Here is a 12096-nt window from a genome sequence, read left to right on the forward strand (position 1 = left end):
CATTTTCGCTCCCAACTTTGAACTAAAGAACCTAAGGACTCATTTGATTCTTATTACACGACTAATATGCATAGTTTTAAGTTTCTAAAACTCATTCGAACCTAATTATGCACATTTAAGGCTCGTTGGGTCGTTATAGGTCATATATTAACCTAAAATGACATTTTCGCTCCCAACTTTGAACTAAAGAACCTAAGGACTCATTTGATTCTTATTACACGACTAATATGCATAGTTTTAAGTTTCTAAAACTCATTCGAACCTATTTATGCACATTTAAGGCTCGTTGGGTCGTTATAGGTCATATATTGAGCTAAAATGACATTTTCGCTCCCAAATTTGAACTAAAGAAGCTAAGGACTCATTTGATTCTTATTACATGACTAATATGCATAGTTTTAAGTTTCTAAAACTCATTCGAACCTATTTATGCACATTTAAGGCTCGTTGGGTCGTTAAAGGTCATATATAGAGCTAAAATGACATTTTCGCTCCCAACTTTGAACTAAAGAACCTAAACACTCATTTTAATCCTATTACATGACTAATATGCATAGTTTTAAGTTTCTAAAACTCATTCGAACCTATTTATGCACATTTAAGGCTCGTTGGGTCGTTAAAGGTCATATATAGAGCTAAAATGACATTTTCGCTCCCAACTTTGAACTAAAGAACCTAAACACTCATTTTATTCTTATTAAATGACTAATATGCATAGTTTTAAGTTTCTAAAACTCATTCCAACCTATTTATGCACATTTAAGGCTCGTTGGGTCGTTATAGGTCATATATAGAGCTAAAATGACATTTTCGCTCCCAACTTTGAACTAAAGAACCTAAACACTCATTTTAATCCTATTACATGACTAATATGCATAGTTTTAAGTTTCTAAAACTCATTCCAACCTATTTATGCACATTTATGGCTCGTTGGGTCGTTATAGGTCATATATAGAGCTAAAATGACATTTTCGCTCCCAACTTTGAACTAAAGAACCTAATGACTCATTTTATTCTTATTACATGACTAATATGCATAGTTTTAAGTTTCTAAAACTCATTCGAACCTATTCATGCACATTTATGGCTCGTTGGGTCGTTATATGTCATATATAGAGCTAAAATGACATTTCCGCTCCCAACTTTGAACTAAAGAACCTAAACACTCATTTTAATCCTATTACATGACTAATATGCATAGTTTTAAGTTTCTAAAACTCATTCGAACCTAATTATGCACATTTATGGCTCGTTGGGTCGTTATAGGTCATATATAGACCTAAAATGACATTTTCGCTCCCAACTTTGAACTAAAGAACCTAAGGACTCATTTGATTCTTATTACACGACTAATATGCATAGTTTTAAGTTTCTAAAACTCATTCGAACCTATTTATGCACATTTATGGCTCGTTGGGTCGTTATAGGTCATATATTGAGCTAAAATGACATTTTCGCTCCCAACTTTGAACTAAAGAACCTAATGACTCATTTGATTCTTATTATATGACTAATGTTAATTGACTATTGTTATAGGAATTTTCGCATCCAAAGAAGTCGAATTCTAAGCCTAAGTCCAACTTAGAGGTCGTGGGTAGTTGTGATCGTAAAACACAAGAATCAACCACCAAAAGCAAGAAAGCGGGACTTGTACACGATGCAATTCAAGGTCTTGGCCCGTCATGCAAATACTTGCAGTTTATCATGACTTCGGCGCCTGATGATATATATGATAATACTACCATCCCATTGGCGGCCTCAGTTTGGCACTCGGATTTTGATCAAGAAACATACATAACTGCGTCTGATATAGGAGAGTTCCTTCGCGGGGCGTGCTTAAACATTTCAGCGATCCAAGTCTACATATTGTAATTAAATGTTTTATTGTTGTTAATAAAACTATTATTTCTTTGAAGTTTTTTCTCTTTATCGATCTTAATAGTGTAATCTTGTTTATTTTGTAGGTGTTTATTGCACGATCATGCCAAATCATTTGAAATGTCTCGGATTTCGTTCATTTGTCCCGAGATTATGTCAAGCACTAGAATCAAGGCCGACCCTGGAGCGCCAACAATGTATTTGAAAAACATTTTCCAAGCTGAAATTGAAAAGGAGAAGATGGGTAATCCTAACCTAACTAATTGGTTTTTAATCCCATATAATCAAGAGTAAGTGTGTTATATTATATAAGTTTCATATAAAATATTAATTATTATTGTTATTAAATATTTAATATATCATTTATAAATTATACAGAAATCATTGGAATTTATACGTGATGGACCTACGTAGAGGTTATGTATATATTTTCGATTCTGCTAGAGATCCACGTCGAACAGATTATGCATGGGGAATCTTGAGTTTGTAAGTTCTTTTGCTTACAAATTACATTAGTCTTTAAGAAACCTAAGCCAAAATCATATTCATGAGTACCCATGTTTCGTTAATTTTCTAGGGCATACCAAGTGTACAAGTGCAATGGTGGGCATTGTCCGAATAAAACGAGTTTTAAGTCGTGTAAACCCATTCATATAGAGGTATAACATGTTTCTTAATTAGCTTTTTGCTTTGTTTTTATTAATTATTGGCCTTGCAAGATAAAGTATTATGTTTCTTAATCAGTGTGCTCAACAAATCGGCGGAACTGAGTGTGGCTATTACGTTATGAAGTTCATGTTAGAGATAGTCACGTTACAACATGACTATGAAGGCCGGCTAGATGAGGTAATTAAGTAACTAATTGATTCGTATTCTAGACTATTAATACATTGTCATTAGTTGCTTGAATGTTAAAATGTGACATTTCATTTGCATTTAATCGATCTAATATATGCTCCATCAATTTTTTGTTTTTGTAAGGTCTATACTCCGAGGACTGCGCCTTATGCTAGTGAGGAAATTGATGTGGTTCGTGAGCAATGGGCGAAGTTTTTTACCACCAAGTATTTATTATTGACCTGATGGCGCTTGATCGTGTTGGTTTAGATGTTATAGAACAATCTTTTATGTTAAAATGTATGCGTACTTTGAAATTGGAACGTAAATGTATTTAAATGTATCGGTATGTGCACTTTTGGTTTTGGGATATATACAAAACTCCAGTTGTTGTTTTTATATTTGTTATACAGGTTGCGTTATTCTATTATTGTTTTGACAGGTTTCTATATTTGGTGCAAGGCACTCTAGGTATCCCTAAACAAAATTAGAATTTTCCCGCCAAAAGTGCTTTTTTGCAGCGTACATATATGTTGTACGCTGCAACAAGGGAAAAAAATTTCGCAAAAATTCAGACTTGTTGCAGCGTACAAATAAATGTACGCTGCAAAAAATTGAGTAATTCAGACTTGTTGCAGCGTACAAATAAATGTACGCTGCAAAAAGTTGGGTCTGTTGCAGCGGGCTTTTATATGTACGCTGCAACAAGTCCAAAATTTTGCCAATTTTTTGGCACTTGTTGCAGCGTACATCTAAAAGCCCGCTGCAACAAATCACTTTTTGCAGCGAACATGTACGCTGCAACAAGTTCAGACTTGTTGCAGGCCCCCCAGTTGCAGCATACGATGTACGCTGCAACAGGGGTCTAAAAGCCCGCTGCAATAAGGGTTTTTTCTACTAGTGTGCGAATACTTGTTGATTGTATGGTTTATGTGATTGTTGAGTTATAACAGAGTATTAATATGTAAATCATGTAAAGTGAAACTGAGTAGCAATAGCTTTAGACTATGCACGTCTGAAGTGACGGACAATCAGGAGTTGGGATCATGGGTCGCCTATGGCTTTTTCTGGGGCCGGATTGATCACCGGTTCTATTTTATTCAAAAGTTCCTCGATATCGCAGGTCATTGGGGTTACGGAGTCACGCCCGTACCTCGTCTTCCTCAATTATGGCTTATAGTAGACAAATCAGTCCATTGACTATTTCAATTAAAACAATGTTAATGATACAAAGGTTTAGTCCAGTCAAATATAGTCTTCAAGTTAATATGTTTTAGTTATCCTTACTTATGTTCCATCAGTATCATGTTAGGGTTGTTCGTTTAATAGAATCATGTTAGGATTATCATTATTTTAGTATGTAGTACTCATCTTTGCTGATTACGTGCGTTGTTTGTGTGTGTTGATCATGGCTATGCCTTATTGATCTTGTGATGACCCATTTTGGTGAGCAGTCTCTAAAGATCAATAAGCTTTTTCCATCTACAGGTTTGAAGATGATGCATCATTAGGATTGGGATTAGAGCTTGTATTTATTTTGATTTGCTAAGTGACTTGGGTTTGTTAAATTGGACTTTAAACTTGTCGTACTATCTACATTACTTTATTTTCGTTGATTGGTTTTGGGAATTAACTTTGTAATTGATTATTTATAAACCTAAAGTTAGTTTTATGTTTTCCGCTGTAAAATTCTGAATAAGCCGTTACGTTTTTACACGGGCGATAATACTTTGATAATTCTCTATAGTTATATTTATAAAAAGGGTTATTCTAGAAAAAGGAGTATTACCGGGGTGTTACAAAGTGGTATTTTTGAGCTATAGGTTTTACTGACTTTTCGTGTCTACTTTTTAAAATTTTAGGCGCCTAACGAATTTCATTGAATTAAGCTGCAACTATTAAATTAAATAAATTAAAATATTTTCGTTATTATTTAGAAAAGTCCGAAATTATTTCAAGTTCAAAGTTTATGATTATGCGATTCGAAAATCTTTCGTTTATGTGAATTAAGTGCGTTTTTTTTTCGAATTTAAATTACTCCCTCCGATCCTATTTGTTCTACCCGTTTCCATTTTAAGCGTTTCTTTTTATTCTACCCATTTAGAATCTATTCTATTTTTGGCCATACTTTTTTTCCCAATATACCCTCACATTTCTATCTAATTACCAAAACACCTAAAAATTCTACCCATATTCCCACCTAAATTTCCCAACCCCTAATATTAAATTAATTTATATTCCCAACCCCCATTATTAAATTAATATCTCCTTCTCTAAATCCCACTTCCCCACCCCTATAAACCCATTACTTTCACTCTCTCTCCTCCCTCCCTCTTCTGATTTCGCTCTCTCTCCTCCCTCATGTTTTTCACTCTCTCTCCTCCCTCCCTCTTCTGATTTCACGTCTCCCCTCCATCCTCTCCCTCCCTCTTCTGATTTCATTTCTCTCCTCCCTCAAAATTTCACTCTCTCTCCTCCCAAAACCTCTTTTATGAAGAAGTGAAGAACAATGCTCTTCATTTCTCTAGATCTCCGCCGCAACCACCACCACCACCACCACCACCACCACCACCACCACACCTACGCCGCCTTCGCTGCCTCCACCACCATCCTCTGAAAAAAAAATCTATATCAAGGCTTTAGATGGTGAAATTCGAGCATAAAAATTCTAGATCTAGAGTTTTCATGGCCGAATTTGACCTCTAAATCTTCAAAATCTTTCAATTTTTGTTCGATTTTTCTGGGTTCGTTGAATTTTTGTTGAATTTTTCTTCGATATTTCTGGGTAATTTTTCTTCGATTTTTCTAGGTAAAATTCGTTTTTTCTGGGTAATTTTTTTGGGTAATTTTTATTCGATTTTTCATGGTGAATTCGTTGAATTTTTGTTCTATTTTTCTAGGTAATTTTGGTGAATTTTTGTTCGATTTTTGTGGGTAATTTCGGTGAATTTTTATTCGATTTTTCTGGGTAATTTCGGTAAATTTTTGTTCGTTGAATTTTGTTGATTTTTGTTTGATTTTTTCTGGGCTCGTTGAATTTTTGCTCGATTTTTGTTTACTTTCGGTGAATTCTTTGTTCCACTTTCTGGGTTCGTTGAATTTGTTTGATTAAGGTGAATTTTGTTGGTGATTTTTGTTCTTGAATGTTGGTAATTTTTGTTGCTAATGTTCTTGAATTTTGTTGGTAATGTTAGTTGAATTTTTGTTGGCAATGTTAGCCCAGTGAGGGAGAAGAGAACATATAATATGATTTATTATTATTATTAATAAAATATCTACCTTTTCTCTTATTTCTTTATTATTTTCTCTCTCTTTCATTTATTCCAATTTCTTACACACAATCATTTCTCTTACACCCAATCATTACACTTATACCAATACAAACCAAGATTCCAATTTTCTTAAAAACCCCCCTAGATTCCAAATGGATACAACAAATAGGATCGGAGGGAGTAATATTTCCGAAATTATTAAAAAAAAAAAAAATTCACGGCTGGCGTTGCTACAGTGATGTTTTAATTTTTTTTTATTCGTTTATTATTTATTCGTTTATTGCAATGAATGAGACCTAGACTTGACTCTAAGTGCCACTCCGAAGATTCGGGATTTGATCTTGTACTTGTATTAGGGATTTGCAACCCGTTGGAAATATTTGAGAGGAGATTCATTCTTTTGTGGAGGTTTTCTCCTTGTACTAGAACTTGGAATATTGAAAAAGAAGATTTCGACCTATTGGAACTTGGACTATTTTAGGGGAATTTCAACCCATTTGAGAATTGAACTTGTATTATTTCAAGGGATTTTCAACCCATTGGAAATATTTTAGGAGATTGGATTTTGTATTATTTCAAGGGAGTTTCAACCCGATCGAAAGAGAATTGGATTTTGTATTATTTCAAGGGGATTTCAACCCGTCAATATTTTAGGGGAATTTCAACCTATTGGATTTTGGAATATTTCAAGGGAATTTCAACCCGAAGTAGAATTTGGAGTATTTTAGGGGAGCTTCAACCCGTTGGATTTCGAAGTATTTTAGGGGGATTTCAACTCGCTCGTGAATAGAATTTGGAAATTGAATTTGTATTATTTATGGGGAGTTTCAACCCTTTGAATTTCGAAGTATTTTAGGGGGATTTCAACCCTTTAGGAAGCATTTTTGAATTTTGTATTTGGGAGTAATGGAAGGCAAGGATTTTTTTGTAGTTCGAAGATGAATTTGAAATTTGAATGTGATTCGGAGTTTTAACTTTGAAATGGAAAAGAAGCATTTTTGTATAGAGTATGAGGCTTTGAATTTTGAAAAGGAAATTTTGTGAAACACTACCTTTAAGTTTGGTGGTTTTGTGAATTTCTACCTTATAAAAACTTTTTTTAATTTAACTACCTTATAAGTTTGGTTTGTTTGACTAACACTGCCATTTGACGTTTTTCGTTAATGTTTTCCGTCGTGTATTTCTTCTATTCTTTTAAATATCTCCGTTCATTTGTCATTTTGTGCATTTGCCATATTAAATAACCGTTGTAGTGGAGTCCAAAGACGTAAAACATTAACAAAAAACGGCAAATGGTAGTGTTAGTCAAACAAACCAAACTTATAAGGTAGTAAAATGTAATTTCCTTTTTAAAAGGTAGCAATTCACAAAACCACCAAACTTAAAGGTAGTGTTTCACCAAATTTCCTTTTGAAAATTCCGGCATTACGCCGCCATGTATTTGAGACATTGGATTTGGAATTTTGAAAGTCCGGCATAATGCCGCCGTGGACTTGGAATTTTGAAGTGTTTGGTCATGGAATTTTGAATTTGAAATCAAATGAGGAAAATTCGGCATTACGCCATCATGGATTTGGAATTTGAAGTTTTCGAATATAGGACTTGAAATTTGAAAGATTGAATTTAGGACTTCGAACTTGAGGTTTAAAATATGGAATGGAAAAGTCGGCATTACGACGGCATGAGTTTGGACATTTGAACTTGAGGTTTTGAGATTGAAATTGGTAACTTGAATTTGAGGTCCGAAAGATGGAATCGAAGATTTGAATGCTTGAACTAGAAAATCCGGCATGACGCCATTGAATTGAATTTTAATTAGGAACTTTGAAATTTGGACTAGAAAATCCGACATTATGACGCCGTTGGATAGAATTTGGAATTTGGAATTTGGACTAGAAAATCCGGCATCATGACGCCGTTAGATTGAATTTGAATTTGAAATTTGGAATTTGGACTAGAAAATCCGGCATTATGACGCCGTTGGATTGCATTTTGAATTTGGCATTTGTGCGTGAGGCGTGTTTAAGGGTTTTGAATCAAATGGAGTGGCACTCCTAAAAGACCTTAAATCGGCGATTTTGGATGCATGAGGTTTGAATGATGCTCCTAGGGGTTTGGTTTCCTAGTTGGAGGCTAATGGTTTTGGCAAAGCTAGAACTCGAGGTTAGCCATTCACGCGTGCAAAGACGCCCACACGATGCACAAATAGAACGTTGTCACACTAACATGGATATGAATGCCACATGCAAAGTTCTCAACCTAAGGTCGATCTAAGTTTTGTATGATGCAAGTGGTCAGCTTTGGGTGTCAAAAAGGTACTCGACAAAGAGGCGGATCGGCAACAACTTGCACATCCATTTAAGGGACGTGTGTGTCGGTAGACGACCTCCATGCTTGACATCGGGAATGTCAAGCAAATGCCAAGTTTCGGTAGGCGCGGAAATGGTCACACACTTTGGTCAGGAACCGTATGGAGAGTCACCATAGCCCGAATGTAGAACACATCCGTATTGGGCAAGGTAGAAATTAGTTTTGCACAAATATGGTTTTCGAAATATGCATGAAATGCCTAGATGAAAATTGAAATCGCATTTGAATATTGTTTGAAAAGCTTGTTTTTCGACATTCGTTCTCAAGGTTTGGGAGTGTCCTTCGAAATTCAAAAACAGGCTGACTCCACTTGAAAACTTGAGCAACATGGGCAACTAGCCACTGTGAGTCACTGTGTTGGATGTAGGCAGTGGCGTCTTGCGCAGGGGCCTGTGCCTGGCGCCAGAGCTGGCATCCAGAACTTAAGCAGATCAGTGGCTTGCTGCTCAAGGTATGCTCGTATTTTCAAAGTTGAAATCAGGAACTCCCCAGCGAAGTCGCTAGAATTGTAGGGGTTTTATTTTTCCTCTCGTACTTTTTTGTATTTCCCCTACGAGAGCGGCTTTAGAACTTTTGTATTTTTGGATTTCTAAGGAGTCGCCACCAAACATTTTTAAGGGTCTCGTTTGGAAAGACCAAAGTTGAATCTATATCGGATAAGGCATTGAATCTTAGAAACAGATGGGTGAGATCCGGGCAAGGGAACGAGATGCTTATTCCGCGAGCTTTAGAAATTATATTCAAATGAATGGCATAATTTTTTTTCGAAAATACCCTAGTCATGACACTATGTGGGTTTGGATTTAGTACTTGAAAAAATAGAATTTCTACTTTGTATCGTGATCACTTTTCTTTAAATTTAATTTAAGGGAACCTAAGATCGGTTTGTCCAAGAATTTATCTTCGTTAAGCGTGGTTTAACCTTGTATTTTATTGTATTTAGCATGTGAGGTGATGAAAGCAATAAACAAGTAAAGCAACATCACAATAGAAAATAAGTGCATAATTAGTAAAATACATTACCACCTAGAAAAGGACTAGGTGGGAAACCACATTGCCTAGAAGGACTAGGCAAGTAAAGTTGCATTAGTGAAAGTGCGGAATTGAATGGTGCAATATTTAAAGACGTTATTGAAATTGCGATATTGAAGTGCATAATTGAAAAGCGTTATTGAAATTGAGATATTAAAGTGCATAATTGAAAGGTGCGATATTGAAATTGAACTATAGCATATGAGATCCGAACGCCAAACGACTCCTTAAGAATAAGTGCGTCCGACACGGATTCAAAACTAAAAATCTCAACTTTAGGACGAGTTGCTCATCCTAAAGTGTCCTAGATTTTGAACATAGAAATTGAACTTGAAATATTGAACTTGAATATTGAACTTGAAATATTGAACTTGAATATTGAAATTGAATATTGAACTTAGGAGTCTTGAATCTCAAAGATTGGACCTTTTAATGTAGAAAAGGCTTTATCTTTGATATGCCCCTATTTTGAAATGATCCTAGTTTAGGGAAGTGATTACAAACAACCCTAAACATCATTGAATCTTGAAACTTGTACTTGAATATTGAAATGAGGAGTTTCGAATATCAAAGATTAGGCCTTTTAATGTTGAAAAGGTTTCATCTTTGATGTGCTCCTATTAAAAGGTCTTGAATCTCAAAGATTAGACCTTTAAACATTAGAAAGGCCTCACCTTTTATTACTCCATGTTTTGAAAATGATTCTAGTTTAAGGAAGTTATTACAAACAACCTTAAACATAATTGAATCTTGAAACTTTGTATTTGTATCACATAATGTGTTGATTTTGTAAAAATGTATGATTGTTGTAAGTGGCACTTTTAAGAATAAAAGTTCCAACTTTACTAATCATTTTGAAAGAGAAATCAAGGAAACATAGTAGATTAGGATTGGGATTCGGAATTACCTAGTTAAGTTTAGGTTAGAATTCCTTTTGGAGCTCCCAATTGCTTAGAAATTTGAGATTGTATGGAATTTTGAAGAGTTTTTGTATTTTGATTTTGAGTGGCAATTTTTGTATTACGACGTTATGTTTTCAATTGCTTTCCCTAAAATGCTGAAGATTAGGGGTTCAAATAGGAAAATGAAGGGCTAAACGCCAGCTGACGCCAGCGTCCAGCGCAGCAGCTGCGCCAGGCGCTGCTGACGTGGCGCAGAAGCTGCCAAACAAAGATGAAAATGCCGTCCTTGTGTTTGGCTTGTAGTGGACGTACCTTTGTAAGAATTGTACGTTTCTTGGCACGTAGTTTTTCTTGGGGATTAAGGAATTTTGCGACTAAAACTAGCCGTTTCGGTTTTTGAATTCGGTTTTACGGGACGAGGCCCGGCTTGCTCGGTTTTGTGGGTCGGCGCCCGAATTTGGATTGCTTAGTGTCATTTCGACTGGAAAAGGCCTTGTAAAAGCAATGGAATGGTCCATTGGGTGAGATTGTACTTGGATTTTGAAATTGGTTTTCGAAAATTGAATTTTGTACCGAGTTCCGGAATGGGAACGACCTCGAGGATTGGACTTTGGCTCTTGGATTTTGGAATATATTCTAGCAATCCGGACTTCCGCACGGAGTTGTTCCAACCACCTAGCAAGGATAATGGTATCGTCATCATCCTAATGGGGAGACACAATTTTGGTGTCTACAGAGGCTGACCGCAGAATCACCAAACCCCATTGTACTCCACAGTCTGGACGCGACTAGAGAATTATGACACGGTATGGCTGTGGTGATGGCTGGAGTACCTATGTGGGTCTATGGTTAAGTGAGAGAAATGATATAATATTAGTAAAATTATGTCATTTATAGAAATGAGGCAAGTATTAAGGGATGACTTTATAAGGAAAGTGGGGCGAGTATTAAGGGACGCAGGGAGTACATATTATGTTTTTGTTATTTTTATCAGGAACTAATTTATAGAAAAAAAATTGTGTGAGGGGGTCGAAAATTTCTTACCCAAACATTTTGAAAGGGCAAGGTGCATGCTTTCCCTCGTTATGTTGGAGTGACCTTCCGATTAAGGAAGAGATTTATCCTTCCTTAACTGGTGTATGGAGCTGCCATATAGTTTTGGCCTTGTCGGAGAAAACTAACAAAACCTAATATTTGCGATATAATAGTACCAAAGATGCGAGATCCGCAAAGGCTTAAATATTTAATCAGAAAATCAATTGATTCCCTTGTGATTTTGTGATCTTGAATTGAGATTTCCCCAACATAAATCAGCGCACAAAATAGAGATTAGGTTCAGAGGTAAATTAACTAATACAGGGAGTGCCCAATATCAACTCTCAGTGGTATTTACTAGCATGAAACTTTGTGTAGAGATTCAATACAGAGACATGCGTTATTTATATTATTATTAAGTTGATTTTAGTGCATAAATAATATAGACTAAACAGTATGTCGAAAGGGTGCTTTTTAAAGCTGCTTGACATAATAATCCAAATTGTCTAGAATATCTTATTTGGTGTGATCGAACAAATTAATTACGTGAACATTTTATAAGGGGAAATGAAAACGATAAATAACGTAAATTTCACATTGCAGCGTAATGTTAGAATTATATCGTGTTCTCACAATCTTACCACTTGTCTTTTCTAGATCTCATTTTAGGCTTTGAAGACCCTTGGTCCTGATTGATAGATTCTAGTTCTTGATTTCATTCCTCCGGAGTAACCTTACCGTACTCTTATGTGCCCCACACCAGAATTCCC

At 35.6% G+C, this 12096-nt stretch overlaps 1 protein-coding gene across 1 annotated transcript; it reads left to right on the forward strand.

Annotated features, from left to right (window-relative positions):
• The first annotated feature begins 1543 nt into the window (after positions 1-1543).
• LOC130465695 (uncharacterized) lies at positions 1544-3114 on the forward strand. Its single transcript, XM_056834562.1, has 6 exons — positions 1544-1868; positions 1965-2168; positions 2257-2364; positions 2456-2537; positions 2623-2724; positions 2860-3114. Exons 1-6 carry the CDS (start codon positions 1705-1707, stop codon positions 2959-2961), a joined length of 762 nt encoding a protein of 253 aa, XP_056690540.1. The 5' UTR covers positions 1544-1704; the 3' UTR covers positions 2962-3114.
• Positions 3115-12096: the final 8982 nt, after the last annotated feature.

The sequence above is a fragment of the Spinacia oleracea genome, chromosome 1 (genome assembly GCF_020520425.1).
Source record: "Spinacia oleracea cultivar Varoflay chromosome 1, BTI_SOV_V1, whole genome shotgun sequence".
Taxonomy (NCBI): Eukaryota; Viridiplantae; Streptophyta; class Magnoliopsida; order Caryophyllales; family Amaranthaceae; genus Spinacia; species Spinacia oleracea.